The sequence below is a fragment of the Aspergillus saccharolyticus genome, assembly GCF_003184585.1.
Source record: "Aspergillus saccharolyticus JOP 1030-1 unplaced genomic scaffold BP01scaffold_71, whole genome shotgun sequence".
NCBI lineage: Eukaryota > Fungi > Ascomycota > Eurotiomycetes > Eurotiales > Aspergillaceae > Aspergillus > Aspergillus saccharolyticus.
Genome location: NW_020290681.1, coordinates 77,725 through 91,405, shown reverse-complemented (window position 1 = coordinate 91,405; position 13,681 = coordinate 77,725). Strand labels below are relative to the sequence as shown.

At 50.1% G+C, this 13,681-nt stretch overlaps 5 protein-coding genes across 5 annotated transcripts; 2 read left to right on the top strand and 3 right to left on the bottom strand.

The window, feature by feature from the left end:
• Positions 1–744: 744 nt before the first annotated feature.
• Positions 745–1,837, bottom strand: BP01DRAFT_361344 (uncharacterized protein). The gene has a single exon (XM_025576126.1). The coding sequence runs from the start codon at positions 1,492–1,494 to the stop codon at positions 1,063–1,065; it is 432 nt and encodes a 143-aa protein (XP_025426362.1). The 5' UTR covers positions 1,495–1,837; the 3' UTR covers positions 745–1,062.
• Positions 1,838–2,929: 1,092 nt separating this feature from the next.
• On the bottom strand, positions 2,930–3,611 carry BP01DRAFT_222375 (uncharacterized protein). The gene is made up of 2 exons (XM_025571153.1): positions 3,525–3,611; positions 2,930–3,422 (listed from the first exon to the last, which is right to left on the bottom strand). Exon 2 carries the CDS (start codon positions 3,323–3,325, stop codon positions 2,963–2,965), a length of 363 nt encoding a protein of 120 aa, XP_025426361.1. The 5' UTR covers positions 3,326–3,422; positions 3,525–3,611; the 3' UTR covers positions 2,930–2,962.
• A 574-nt stretch (positions 3,612–4,185) lies between these two features.
• Positions 4,186–6,966, bottom strand: BP01DRAFT_361340 (CAAX farnesyltransferase subunit beta RAM1). Its single transcript, XM_025576125.1, has 7 exons — positions 6,063–6,966; positions 5,759–5,914; positions 5,626–5,700; positions 5,429–5,556; positions 5,259–5,376; positions 4,925–5,203; positions 4,186–4,865 (listed from the first exon to the last, which is right to left on the bottom strand). The coding sequence occupies exons 1-7, from the start codon at positions 6,626–6,628 to the stop codon at positions 4,586–4,588; spliced, it is 1,602 nt and encodes a 533-aa protein (XP_025426360.1). The 5' UTR covers positions 6,629–6,966; the 3' UTR covers positions 4,186–4,585.
• Positions 6,967–10,035: 3,069 nt separating this feature from the next.
• BP01DRAFT_222207 (uncharacterized protein) lies at positions 10,036–10,966 on the top strand. The gene has a single exon (XM_025571152.1). It carries the CDS (start codon positions 10,187–10,189, stop codon positions 10,691–10,693), a length of 507 nt encoding a protein of 168 aa, XP_025426359.1. The 5' UTR covers positions 10,036–10,186; the 3' UTR covers positions 10,694–10,966.
• Positions 10,653–13,292, top strand: BP01DRAFT_222185 (Zn(II)2Cys6 transcription factor domain-containing protein). The gene is made up of 4 exons (XM_025571151.1): positions 10,653–11,879; positions 11,938–12,789; positions 12,846–13,044; positions 13,098–13,292. The coding sequence occupies exons 1-4, from the start codon at positions 10,749–10,751 to the stop codon at positions 13,196–13,198; spliced, it is 2,283 nt and encodes a 760-aa protein (XP_025426358.1). The 5' UTR covers positions 10,653–10,748; the 3' UTR covers positions 13,199–13,292.
• The last annotated feature ends 389 nt before the right edge of the window (positions 13,293–13,681 follow it).

Below are 13,681 nucleotides of genomic sequence, written 5' to 3'. Positions count from 1 at the left end.
TAACGTAAACAACGGTTAGGCGAGCCACACGGTCAGGCGAGCCATCTGGTAATACTATACATGAGATACTATTTTGAACATAATATATGTCAACTACCAAGGTCTAGAAGAATTAGATTTATCTTATATAAGTTTTAAATAGTATAAAGATTCTGTACATACTCTCCAAAAACCCTTATATATATATTCAATAACTTTTTATAATACAATACCTGTAATTTATTTGTATTACAGAATTCTCTGATCTAACTATGTGAATAAAAATTCTAAAAATCTGAAAAAAGTAGAGAATATGTATTTATATATATATAATATACCTACAAAGTCAGACTTTCTTAGAAGTAGTATTGGTGGATATATAAGAGAATTAAATAGATATCTTTTATATGGGATAATAGGATGGCTCGCCTGACCGTGTGGCTCGCCTAACCGTTGTTTACGTTACTAGTTAGTTTGGCTTAGTCGCTGGGACTGCAGAGCTGACTGTAGGGTTGAATCATCTCGAACCCGAACCGACAGATAGCTGGAGATGGGGCTAACACACACCATCCTTCTATGTACAGAGTACAGAATACGTACAGTAAATACTAGCTTTAGCATCGAGCGCACGTTCAATTCGGGAGACATCAGTTATTCGCATACATTTGGACAATGTACACCGCCACCTTCCAAAATAGACCCCGCTGGCCATCACCTCATGCAACCCCCTCCAAAACTTACGGAGTACATACATATTCCATCCATCTGGCATCCGGTGGTTCTGCCGACAAACAACTATAACATCCAACGTCCCCGCCTTTGCCAACAAGCCAAATTCCCTTCAGAAGGAGCCCAAAAACAAAAGCAAGAACAAAAACGGAAAAAGAAGAAATAAATTGAAGCACTTCGATCTATCGGATATCCGGGGTTCATGTCATAATTCATATCGTCATCAGAAACCTAAGTCAATCTTTTCTTCTTGCCCATCGAATCATTCTTGTAGGTCAAAGACCAGCCATGTTTCGGCACAGCCAGTGTGTGCGCGATACGTCTAGCCTTTTCCCCCCTCCCTCTAGAAGCAGCCTACCGACTGAATGCTAACGCTCGAGGCAGGCCCATCACTGATTGTCGGTCGCAATCGATTCGCCCCCCTCCATAGCTCTCCGGGCTGCTGCTGCCGCCACTGCTTCGACTTTCCTCACTGGTTGAGGTGTCGGTGTCGTCCACCCCGTAACGTGCCTTCCGCCCCGTGCCAATGGCGACCGGAATGCCCTGGATGACACCGCCGTGGTCGTGCCCGGCAGGGTACATGCCGTCGTTGACGGAGAAGTTGCGGCAAATCAGGTATGCCCGCATCGCTGCATTTTCCCGAGCCAGGGTGTCCGATTCATAAACCGCATCCGTCTGGTACTCGCGGTTGTTGACTCGGACAATGCACGTATACCCGGTAGCGCCGCTGTATGATTCGTAGAGAGGTTCCGGCCAGCGGCGCCGTCGGCAGAGACCTGTACACATGGTTATTGGATGTTATTGCAACATGGAAACGCTGAGCTATAATCAGAGTCCCTGCCCACCCTTGGGTTTCCGAGAAGAGCAAATCATAGCTGATGAATGAGAACACAGGCCTCACTGCCACGGTCTGCCGGACCTCTGTCACTCCATGACGTGCATAGCAGTAGTGCTCCAGGGAGGCAAAAGGACCACAGCAGCAGCCTGGGCAACACAGCGAGGGTCAATCGAAGCGGTGGCCCTTCGGACCCAATCACAAAGGGTACAATTGGATCGGGCGAAATCCATTCGACGAATTGCAAACGAAATATCTACATACTTGCAAGATAGAGAATATAGTACATCGCGGAAACCTATCAAGGCCCAATAGGTCGTATGGCTCAGTTTTCCAGTATTGATTCGGTAATTCGCTGCCCCAGGTCGATTGATACTGCACAAGATCCTGGCGGTCACACCGATGGCATCGAGACGAGCCTATGTAGAGGATGTTTGTTGATGCCCAATGATCGGGGTCTTTATCGAACGGCCAATGTGACTTGCTATGTCTTACAATAGCCAGCAACGAGGGCCTGTCACCAGGTGCGAGAGTCTTGGGTCGAGTAAGGCCCAGCGAAATGAAGAGAGACACCAACTCAGACCAAAGACAGGAAGCCGTAAGAGAAATCAGAACTAGCACCCAGGAATGAGACAAACACAGCGTGTCTGCACTGACGGAGGGCAGCAGGGGAAAAAGAAATGCGAGCCGGAGGGATATCCTTCATGACCGCCCAGGTATGCGCGTGAAAGAAAGGAGTGGGGCATCTCGAGCAGCCCTCAAAGCTTTTAATCATCGTTATTATTATCTCAGAACCTTTTCCCAGAAGAGGAACCAGAAAACTTCCCATCAAAGAACGGCTATAATGGATATGAAGGAGGCAAAAAATAGAAGCAGAAAATCAGAAATCCTGCTCAGAGAAAAAAACATCAAAATCAGAATGGGAAAAAAGGACCCGGAAGATCAAAAGAGAGTAGATTATGATCGGATGCAGTGACTTGCGGATGGTTCAAGTTGACCAATCTCTACCCCGTTGACCGAGGGGACGAGGAACAGACGAATACAATGCCTGTGAAAATTGTCCTAGACTTCACACTAGCTTTGTCCGTCTCGTCGCCGCTTTGCTCGGAGAACAGAATATGGCAAGCGTCGATGTGCTGGCATGACTTTTCACCAGTGGACCGAAGTGAAAACAAATCCCAGGACGTCTGGCCCATCGGTCACCGTTTAATTCGCCGCCAACCTAGGCGGCTACCATTGACATGTTGTTCAGAGAATCTGAGCGTCCGAGCAGATCAATCGTCTCGGCCTTCTTCCATTCTGCTGCAGAATATGGACCGGCTTTTCTGGGCATACCTGGAGGGGTCCATGTAGTAGTAAGCGCGGCTCTTTCTCCTCCTTCAACTTAAGTTTCACCGTAATATTTCCCTGCTTTCCCGCTCAGGGTACCTCTTCTCCTTTCCAGAACCTGCATTTCGTTCCCCGGTAGGAGTGATAGTCCCTCATGCCTCGCATCTTGAAGCCACAGTTGTAGCCATGTTGAGCAGGGTATCGACGAAGGAACCAGAAAAATGGCAAAATAGAAACCACGAGAAAGGAGGTGTGGAGGAATCCGGCTAATGCAGCATGATGCCTCAGAACAAGGGTTTCATGTCGCGCAGATGAATCCTGGCATAGAACGCCCAGAAGGAATCCGTGATTCCATTGTACAATAGTAGGAGGGAAAGAGGGGATGATCGCTGGCTGGAAGAAAATCGATTTGACTGTTGATTGGACTGAATAGCGGGCCCCCTTTGCCCTCATCTTCTCACTCGGGTCAATACCAGCAGACGATCACGATCATCCAAGACTCGGTAAGCCATCCGAATTCCGTAGCCCGCTTAGTGTAGTTGACCGCTCTCTCGGAGCCAATCCAGAGTAAGCTTGATATTCAGACAAGATTGAATCCCCGCGCCCAGTGGAGTGGGATTGAAGACGACAAATGGAGTCAGGGAACACACACCATTTTTGATGTATCAACTTTTGCGTGAATGATTTCCGGATCAGATCCTACTCCGTAGATTGGCCGGTCAGCAGAGCAGTCGCGGATTGGCCCAGCCCGCATCCTCCTTCGTGGAGCCGTTGACTGACAGGCAAGCATTGCGGATGCACTGATGAGTTGGCAATGACGCTTTGTGCGGCGGGGCTTGGGGGGAGGGGAAGGAGGGAGGGAATCCATGCCACTTTGACACGAGGGGCAAAGAAGGGGCAGTCAGAGAAGAGTGAGGTCAACCTTGCAGAGTAACATGAGCAGGTTCCTTCTTATCAAGCGCCACCACGGGGAATTCACATCTAACTGACCTTGGCCACCCTCCTTCTTCCCCCCCTCCTTTCTTCCCCTCCTTTGATATGACGGATAGACGGGCTGCAGCATGTCTGTCTGTGCATGGTGTAAGTCGACCGCGGACTGCTTCTGGAGTTGCAATTCAGCGACCCACGTGTGAAGAATATTTTGCTCCGTTTGAGTTGCATCTCCGAGGGATCTCTGCGCCTCCGCAAGTTCGAGCCCCTGGAGTTTTCCTTGTCGTTCCCCTTGCTGATGCTCAAACGGTAAAAGAGCCAGGGGAAGTGGAAGGAGGAAAGAGACTCCTACATGCAATGGAGATGATGAGTAATGGAGGGGTAGAGGATCGGCTGGGGTTGGAAGGTACCCGGGAAAGCTAGAATGGCATCAATCGCACTATAGGCACAAAGAAAACAGAAGACTCTCAGGCGGCTCAGGTGGTACGGAGACGAAGCTCGAGTCCAGATCAAAGCGAACAGAACAGTTCGTGCTACCTCAGTCATCTTCGACTGCCGTTGCATTCTTGTCTGCCATCCCGCTTGGTTTGCTGAAGGGCACGTCCTGCTACTGACGCTCCATTCAAGCCAGGGGTCACACAGATTCCTTAACACCAAGTTTATGCTTACGTATGTTATACTGTACAAGTCAGGGTCGCCCCCCTATCTGACACCATGTCTCGCTGGCTTTCCCCGTCAAACTACACAAAGGATTCTTCCAAGCTCCGTGCTGACCATCGCATTTTAGGCCCATGTAGGTTGCCTCTCACACCACAGACGCATGCTCTCCGCAGCTGCATGGGGAATTACGTAGAGCGGATGAAGAGCGGCGACCCTATCAGTCTCGTCGAACACGTTTGCATCTCCCGGCTCGCCATCTGAGGCAATCGTCGAAGTGTATTGCCACGAGAACGCCGACGCGAAATCATCCTTGGTGGAGACACTGCAGGTTGTATGATAGTGGTGGTGCTGAGTAGTGCTTAGACCCGCGAGGGTGTAGCAGGTATGATATGAATCGACATGTCTAGACGTATTCTAGTCAGCAGAGGCAATGTCATCCTTGATTGTTGAGATGAATCGTACTTTCCAGGCTTATCACGAAGACCTCCAAACTTGGCCTGGCAACACCCAAGGATGTATCTCGTCAAGCCTTCTCGGCTGTAGAGGTTGCCTACAGAGCTCTGCTTAGGCCCTTCAGCTGGCTGAGCTCCGTCGAGCGCGGATTGAATCAATGGCCAGCACGACCCGACCCAGTGGCTGTAGCATCCGTCTACCAGCTTATTGGTTCTACCTGAGAATCCTCCTTCAGGGGCATACTGTCGAGCGGAGAGCCAGGACAGTAGTAAAGGGATATCCATGCACCTAAGACTATTAGCAGCAATTAGGTAAGAAGGAGAGGAAGCAAACGTCGATGTACCTTGCCACAGTCACCTCGGGTTGGCCTAGGATGCACAGACACGCCAAAGCACAGAATGCATAAGCGCCATGTGCCTCAGACCCGGGGCTCCCGGAAATGCCACCTTCAAAGGTTTGACCTACGGTCCGGGGTCAGTCTAGTGCAAAGAGCTCAAGTAGGAAAGCACAGACATCGAGACAGGTACGCGGAGAGACCACTATCGAACGTCTCCAGACCATGGTGCCTGGCTTCAGCTTCCGGGGGTAAAACCAGTGGCAAATCGAGTAGTGAAATGATGACCATCGCGCAGTAAGCGCCGCTGAGTTGGCAGTCAGTAACAATACAGGCCTGCAGGAGAAAGAGGAGCGCTAGGCCCAGGGTATTTTACCGCACATCTTCCTCCCCACCTTCGCAGACTCCGAAGCCCCCATCAGGCTGCTTCAACCTCCCCAGCCATCTCCACCTGGGTCGAAGTTAGCACACATCCAAGGCCAAAATCGGGCGTCAGCTCGACGACGCACATTTTCTCCCTGTCGATCAAGCTGTATGCTTCTTCGCCTCCGATCATCGCAAGGGAAAGCACAGCAGCATAGCTGGAAGCGCAGTGGGACAATTGGCCATGGCCACCTCCAAAGCCCCCTGCTGGATTTTGCATAGACATGAATGTATTGATAACCCTAGGGAAGGACCATGAGTCTCAGTGAGCGTTGAGTCTATTGAGCATTTGGCCGGCCCCAGAATCGGCCGTGTTTCATTCTGATGCTGCAACATCGAACACAAGCCCACAATCGAATTGACAATAAACAGCACGAGCATTTGACTCACCGTTCACGAACTTTACTAGTATCCTCACGCAGGAGGCTCAAGGCTGCCAATGCCCAGTAGACCAACCATGGCCGGCTGGCGTCCATGGCAACGAAACCTTCCGGATAGTCTTCTAAGGAATCAAACAAATAGGCTACATGCTCATCCCTCATGAGGGCGGGCACGCCAAATCGATTGAAGGGGCCATTCTGGGTGCTGTGAGTCCCCTTCAAGAATGGCAGACATTTGCTGACCGTCTCGGCCTGAGCCTCGGAGGTCTCTGTGACCAAGGCATCCAAGAGCAAAGGCGGCGTGGTGAACAGACCGGGCACACCGGGTTGCACTTGTGGTTCACACATCTTGTCGTGGTGTTTTGGCGATGATTGTGAGTCAGTAGTGACTGCCGTAGCAGCAACAGGAGTAGTAGTCGAAGAAGACACAGGAGGTAAAGGTCTGCTATTCGGATACTTAGGCTTGATGGTGAGGTTCTGCGTGTTTCTCGTCTTCGGTGTTTGGTTGGAAGCAGTGGAAGCAGTGAAACGAACTTTGCGCCGCTGTCTCCCTGAGGCTGCGATCACGATCGGCATGAGATCCTAGTAGATCGAACCGATTGAGAGTTTATATGAACTGTTCTAAATGGTTTCTAGGTAATCCTTTGTTTGAGCAAACTGAGAAAAAAAATTGATTTAGCTGGGGATGGCACTGGATTGTTCTCTCCCCATGTCAATGGATAATCTCTGTTATCGCCATCCACGAAGTTCATTGTTCTTGCTTGGTCAGGTGGTGGTGGGGTGGCCCTTCGAGATTGACCCCTCCGGCCCCAGTTTTGTCGAGGTGAGGGAACAAGCCAAGTGCGCAATTCTTCCTTGTTTTGGCCGCTGCCCATCCAACTTCAACTTTGAGAACGAATATGACTTATGTAGAGTACATACTTCCATTACAGACTCACAGAGTACCTGAGTACTTGCGGTCCTCTAGTATCCATACTTTCCTTCACTTGAAAGAGGCTGTGTATCGCACCTATATGGATTACTAATTAGTAGTCTCGTGGTTAAAGTGACTACTGAGTCACTGACACGTTCCGCTCAGCGCTATTCTTTTTGTTCTTGCCCTCCAGTCGTCACGGATATGGAATAGATCTTCGTCCCTTGGTTGGCCCAGACAGGCTAGCGAACATTCCGGCCTGATTCTTAATCCTAGCTAAATCCATCCCCTGCCGGCAATCACTTCTGTCTAACACAATACAAGGATTGATTTGAACATCTTATCCGATCCCTCCCTGGGAGGCTCACAGTTGCACCCGCGATTGGGCCCCCCCATCTTCGAGGCGTGGAGGGGGGGAGGGGAAGCTGACAAGCAATTTTGTCGGCACCAACAAAGAATGCGAGATATCTATCTATACTTCTCGTAAGGACAAGAGTCGACCCAGTCAAAACTTAAACTTAATCGATCGCTGCTGTCTCGACTTTGACCGATAACTTTAGGCCTCAAGCACTGACCATCTGACCAGGAAGATCCGTTGTCGCCATGCTGGATCTAGCCTTTGAAGAGTAGTAGAGTACACCATACTCCGTACAAGTTGGAGCTAGAGCTGTGGATGTGCTACTAATAATAAAACTTCAATGGATGCCTTTCTTGCAAGCGCCATAGTCGTCAACCGGCGTCCCGATCAAATTGCTGGCCGCCAAAATGACAATGTGCTGGAAATATCGTTGCGTGAATCCGCTGGCGTGGCAAACTGCAAGTCAAACTGCAGAGACTGATTGTTTCGTAACTTCCATCTCAATTTGTCGAACATCCTCGGGTGTGGAGCCCCGGGCCTTGTCTTCAGTCATACTTGCCTATGCAGAGCGTTTCCTCATGCCTGACTCTCGGTTCCAGCTGCCATAGGGAGAGAGACCTTGTAGGCCTACCGGTAGGCCTACCGGTAGTTTGAAATACACCATACTTCCAAGCTAGTCCCTCGGGGCTTCAGCCAACATCGTTTTAACTTCGCGAAACACGGTCCCATGAAAGATGCTGGTGTTGATAGTGTCCCGGCCTTGCAAGTGGTTGGGACTCCATTTAGACCTGTCATAATGGGGCTTTGACTTGCGATGATTGAGCCATTAAGTTTGGCGGTTATGGATATCCCTTCCTTGATTCTTGGTAAAATCTAAAACGAAATGGGCCGAAGGCAGCAGACGACGATGGACAATTGCGTACTCTGACAGCACAGATGTACAGTACAAAAATTGTACCAACACAGCGCAGGACCACATGTGCCCAGCGTTGTTCACAGTATATCTCAAAGCTTGCAATGACTCCGATGAAGACCGAATATTCCATGATCTGCCCTCATACCGTCGTCTTTCATCATCCTCATCCGGGACCAATGCAGACAAGGCTTCTCTTCCTCTTCCATGCCCACATACCCAGAATTCTCGAGCCGCTGCTGAGAACAAGGTTTCTATTAATTGGCCGTGATGATTGGTGCTCATGTACAGTCAGCCACCTTGTTGGCAACAGGGTCAATATCGTGATGTGTGCACCATTGAATGAGCAGGACAGCGGGATACTAGGTACCGCGTACTATTGGTTGATACCCAGGATCTACCTACCTTACCTAGTCAGGCGAGTACTAACGTACGTATACGTACAGTACATACTAAGACAAGGCCGGATATGGGCCAAGTATGGAACTACCGGTACATACCAGCTCCGGCAGTAGGAAGAGTATTATGGAGGTGGTAGCGGTTGTACCATATGCAATGGAAAATGTCATCGAGGGAGAATACATCCGCACAGGTGGCTGAGTTGAACAGCGGAAAGTGCTTTGTGCCCTATCCTCACAGTAGAGTGATGAGTGAAAGACCTCCTTCTGTAGTACTTGCTGACCTACGAGTAGGTCAGTGGCTGCGGGGCCATTTCATTCCGAACAACGGCCCATCCGAATATTGCCACGACCGGGCAGATCGGAGCTGCCCCATTAGTTATGCCAATAACTAATCGTGTTGCCTTAGTAGTCAATAGAAGCCCCTCCCAACCGATCTGGCCGGTTCCCACTGATCTCCCTGGCCCGAATGTTGCTCCCGTGTCTTGCCAACGGAAAATTCCGTCTCGTACCGTGGTCGGTTTTGAGCCGCCATAGTCTACCAAATACCGTGTGAAGCGAACCATCAAGGACAGTCCGGCACCCATTCAAAGGAGGTCAAGGTGGAACTCATAGTTGTGATATGGTGGTGGTGGTTGATCGTAGGTAGTAGTTCTCTGCTCAGTTGATCGGTAGTGCTACCTGGTACATAACCAATCGTCCGGTGGGCAAAGCAAGTCACTGGTGATTTTTGCCGGAAGTGGTGCGCCAACATAATACGATGCAGCCGATGCAGGTCTGTATTCAACTAGTACAATACTGCTTTCCACCGTCACTGAGACTAGCGTCCCATATCCTTTCATGTGTGTCGTTGAAAGTCAAGGAAGGTTTCGCTTGCCCAGAGACCATTCCCGATGATATGAATGAGACTCGTCAATCTGGCGAATCTACGGTGATGCCGAACCGAATTCAACCGGGATTTACTCTTCTGGTTCTTGTTAATCAGGGAAGGTCTCAGTGGAAGCGCCAGATGGGACTAGGAAGAGACTACTGTAAGTGACAAGAGGAGTACGTGCAGTATTAGACTAGTACTAAGTTAGGTTACTATAGAGTGGGTGACGACGGTGTAGACCTAGACCCCTTCAGGGTCATGGTAGCCGGCATGCTTCTTTGAACTGAGAGCAATAAGATACAATGCAATTTGGAAGAAGCAAAAGGCGAAGAGAGGGCGAGAGCGAGAGAGAGAGAGAGGGAGAGAAAGAGAGGGTCATGGGGGGATGTTGGAGCAAGCAGGAGAGGGGCGTGGTAATTACCCTCGACTAAACCGGGTTGGGGATGAAGCCCTCCTTCCCAGCACTCCCTAGCGTATTCTCCGGCCGACGCAAACTCGTTGCAACTCTCTTGCTTGCACTTTGGCGCCTCACCGCTGCTTTGTTGTGTGTGTGCTTCACTGCTTCTTTTCCATCCCCTCCCCACCTTTCCTAGTCCCTTCTGAGTAGTCTGGTGAATCTCACTAGACCATTCCAAGTAATTTCTCTCTAAATTCTCTAAATTCTCTAAAAGCCATGGCCTCATGCTACAGTATCCGCCCGCCCGCCCGCCTGCTCTCGGGTTCTTTTTGTCTGGCGCTCACACTTACTTGGTTGTCTTTTGCATCCCCCGGATTCCGATTCTGGGCTTTTCTCTTCCTAAGGCTGCTCTCGCCCATCTCCTGTTGCATCCCATCATCCACTTTTCTTCTTCTTCCTCTTCTTCTTCTTCGCCTTCTTTTTCCTTCTTATTTGTTTTTTGTACCACCCGCAACTGTTTGTGCGTGCGTGCGTGCGTGTCGTGTATGTGTCTCCTCTCTTGTGTGTCTCTACTATCTAAAGTATCTGTGTGTTCTTGCTTTCTCCATCCATTCATCCTTCCCCCTCCTCCTCATTTCCCAACCCTCCAGATAATCGACACCACTTGTCTATCCGTCCATCACTCGATCTCTTGTCACCTCATTCTCCTCCTTTTCCTTTTCCTTTCCCTTTTCTTGTTTTTCCTTCTTCTCTCTCTCCAACCTCTCCTTTGCTTAACGAAATTGGTTTGATGCCCTCCTTTCCTTTACTACTTGTCTACCTTGGTAAATAGTTTCACTTGTCACGATGTCCAATGTCGATTTATCCAGTGACGGCTTCATTGGCCTAGACTATGACTCAAGGAACTATCTCCAGTCGCAGTCATGGCCTCTGGCAGTGGATCCCCAGTCCTCCCAACGGCCAGATGGATCGCGAGACATCTCGCCCTTACAAACCAGCGGTCACACTTTTGAGCAGTCGGTAATCCAAGACCCTAACCTGATCGTGGACTGGCAATTCCACGGGCAGCATTTGCAACCCCACCTTCAGTACACTCAAGAGGAGGCATCCTCCGCCCCTCAGTACACTACTGCCAGCTATGGCATGCCCCTCCACTCTTCGCCCGTGGATCTGATGCCCCCAGCCCATGACCACATGAGCACGAGCCTGTTGGATGGGCCCTACTTGCCCTTGTCCGCACCAGTGGAGATGATGCCTTTTCCTTATCAGGACTTCCAAACCGACCTCATGAGTTTCACGGCCCCTCACGGTCTCCCGGATCTGACCTCCTATGCTGCGCCGCACAACCTGATTGAGAGCAGCTCACCGACTGACACTTATCTGGAAGTCCGTTCTCTCACCAGCTCAAGTAGCGACAATGGTTGGAATACCATTGAGACTCGGCGTCCGCATGAGTTCACCTATCCGGATCAATTCTTCATCAATCCCACGCAGACATTACACGATAGGAGCCTGTCGGAATCCTCATACTCGACGTCTTATGGCAGTTTCGTGGAGATCACCAACCCCATCAATTCACCCGGATCTGACACCAACTTCGATGCGGCTTTCAACAACAGCCTGACCCGGCGCGTATCCTACGATCACACTTCGCACGGCTCAGTATCCCCCACGGCAGTCAGCCCTGTGAACATCGTACGACCCGTTCCAGTGACTGCCAAGAAGCCAACCTCCCCGCGGTCTGCCGCGTCGCAGTCTTCTGCTTCGCCTCCGAGTAGAAAGCCTTCTCGCAAGAGCCCAATCGCTGCAAAGACAGCGGAGACCAAGGTTCGGAAGCAAACGCAGAATGGCAAGCCAGAAACCACCGAGAAGCGCATTGGCAAGCGCAAGGGTCCACTCAAGCCTGATCAGCGGAAACAGGCCAGCGAGATACGGAAGTTGAGAGCTTGCCTACGTTGCAAGTTCCTCAAGAAAACTGTAAGTTATCGTTGCTGAAACGAATGACCCTGATTGCACTTGCTAACCTGATTAATAGTGCGACAAGGGTGAGCCTTGTGCTGGCTGCCAACCATCACATGCTCGCTTGTGGCAAGTTCCGTGCACTCGCATTGACATTAAGGAGATTGGCTATTTCATGAAGGACTGGAAAGCGGACTATGAACGCCACATCTCTCTTGGGTTCTCAGTTGGAAACATCAAGGGTTTCTCGGAACATGAGACGACGCTCTTTATCACTCACGGATATGGCCAAATTCTTCCAATCAACGCACGCGAAGTGTATGTGCGTGACGAACAATGCTTCAGCGTTGACTGGGTTGAGGCCATGCACCGGGAGCCTACCCAGTTCGAGGTTGAGACTGCCAAATTGTCCGCTGGCATGGAGGGTATCTCCCATGCGATGCTCTCCGAATATCTGGATCGCCACATTGACGGCAACGGTACCTTTGAGAAGTTTGTTGACGACTACTTCGAGGGCACACCTTTCCTGACACAGATGCTGAAGACTGCTTTCCGCTACTACTACCGCACAAAGCTCCCAGTCATTCGCAAGGCCTTGAAGCTTATCATTGCTTACAACCTGACGCTTCATGTGACCATGGTGGAAGGCCTGGGTGAGGAGCAGTGCATGCCTGGAAAGATTGACTCCACAACATCGAAGTTTAAGGGCAAGACCATGGCGCCGGTCATGATTAACTTTCAGATTAAGTGTGCCATGGCGAACATGTGGCGAGAATTGCAGAAGGATGTGTTAGAAGAGTTGTCGAGCCTCTACTCCAGCGTCTACAGCGGTGACAAGTTGAAGAACTGGCCCACCATCTTCATCCTGGCCTCAATCCTTCTGGCGGTCTGGGAGGAAATGCAGTTTGATTGTCACTACCGCACTCCGGTGAGTTGTTCGGATTTTTCCGCCCTGGATGAAGCAACAAGACTGACCTCGGTTAGGAACCTGCCGCTGTGGAGAAGTTCTGCAATGATATGGAGACTACTCCTGTTGGCGTCATTGTTGGCCTGTTCCAGGCTATTTCGCAGAAGCTTCCCGCTTTCACGGACTGGGAAACCACAAAACATCACCACCTGCTGCACTCGAATCCTGATGTCTGTACCACGATGACTGAAGTCCGCCAACACGTGACTCAATATGGTACATCTCTCCTGCGCTCCTTCATCTGATTGATTGACTAATGTCCCAAATAGAGAGCTATCTGCGTGGCCGATCTAATACCAAATTCAACCGCAACGACTTCGACTGTTTGTCCAACAAATTTGTTTCAAGACTCGTAATCCGCGCGAATTAGGTGACGTGTTACGGCCTTGAAAATAACGGAAGACACGATACGACGATGATAAATGCCGGCATTGATGATTATGAGACTCTCAGCACAGCAATTAGCGATTGCATCGCCTCTGTTCGTTCGTACTTTTCCGCCGTTGTCATCATGATGCTTTTTCTTTTCTTTGTTTATGTTTTCCCGACCAGGGGAGAATGAGTACCGCTTCTGGCGGTTCTAGCCTAAAGCATTTGCCTTGCGTTTATCCCACCATTCCCTTCTCAGTGGTATACCTTGCTCGCACAATATTTGCAATAGCGATGATGAGGATCACGAATGTTATGATATTGTACGGTCACGAACTGTTTAGCAGCGGATGACGAATGCAGCCGAGTTGCGACTGATGCTGGAGGCTAGTCCACCCATCGCAAGACTGCGGGATGCATTCACAGTCCTTTATTCCAGCGAGTATGTCTGAGTGTCTGTTATAAGAATTTGTTTTAAGTTATG

Bases quoted from the DNA above. Each gene is read 5' to 3' on its own strand.
- BP01DRAFT_222185 (XM_025571151.1), top strand. From the start codon at position 10,749: ATGTCCAATGTCGATTTATCCAGTGACGGCTTCATTGGCCTAGACTAT. The intron at 11,880-11,937 runs GTAAGTTATCGT...CCTGATTAATAG, and splicing joins GCAAGTTCCTCAAGAAAACT to TGCGACAAGGGTGAGCCTTG. The intron at 13,045-13,097 runs GTACATCTCTCC...TGTCCCAAATAG, and splicing joins CCAACACGTGACTCAATATG to AGAGCTATCTGCGTGGCCGA.
- BP01DRAFT_361344 (XM_025576126.1), bottom strand. From the start codon at position 1,494: ATGTGTACAGGTCTCTGCCGACGGCGCCGCTGGCCGGAACCTCTCTAC.
- BP01DRAFT_361340 (XM_025576125.1), bottom strand. From the start codon at position 6,628: ATGCCGATCGTGATCGCAGCCTCAGGGAGACAGCGGCGCAAAGTTCGT. The intron at 5,915-6,062 runs GTGAGTCAAATG...GTCCTTCCCTAG, and splicing joins ACTAGTAAAGTTCGTGAACG to GGTTATCAATACATTCATGT. The intron at 5,557-5,625 runs GTAAAATACCCT...CTGCCAACTCAG, and splicing joins GGTGGGGAGGAAGATGTGCG to CGGCGCTTACTGCGCGATGG.
- BP01DRAFT_222375 (XM_025571153.1), bottom strand. From the start codon at position 3,325: ATGAGGGCAAAGGGGGCCCGCTATTCAGTCCAATCAACAGTCAAATCG.
- BP01DRAFT_222207 (XM_025571152.1), top strand. From the start codon at position 10,187: ATGCTACAGTATCCGCCCGCCCGCCCGCCTGCTCTCGGGTTCTTTTTG.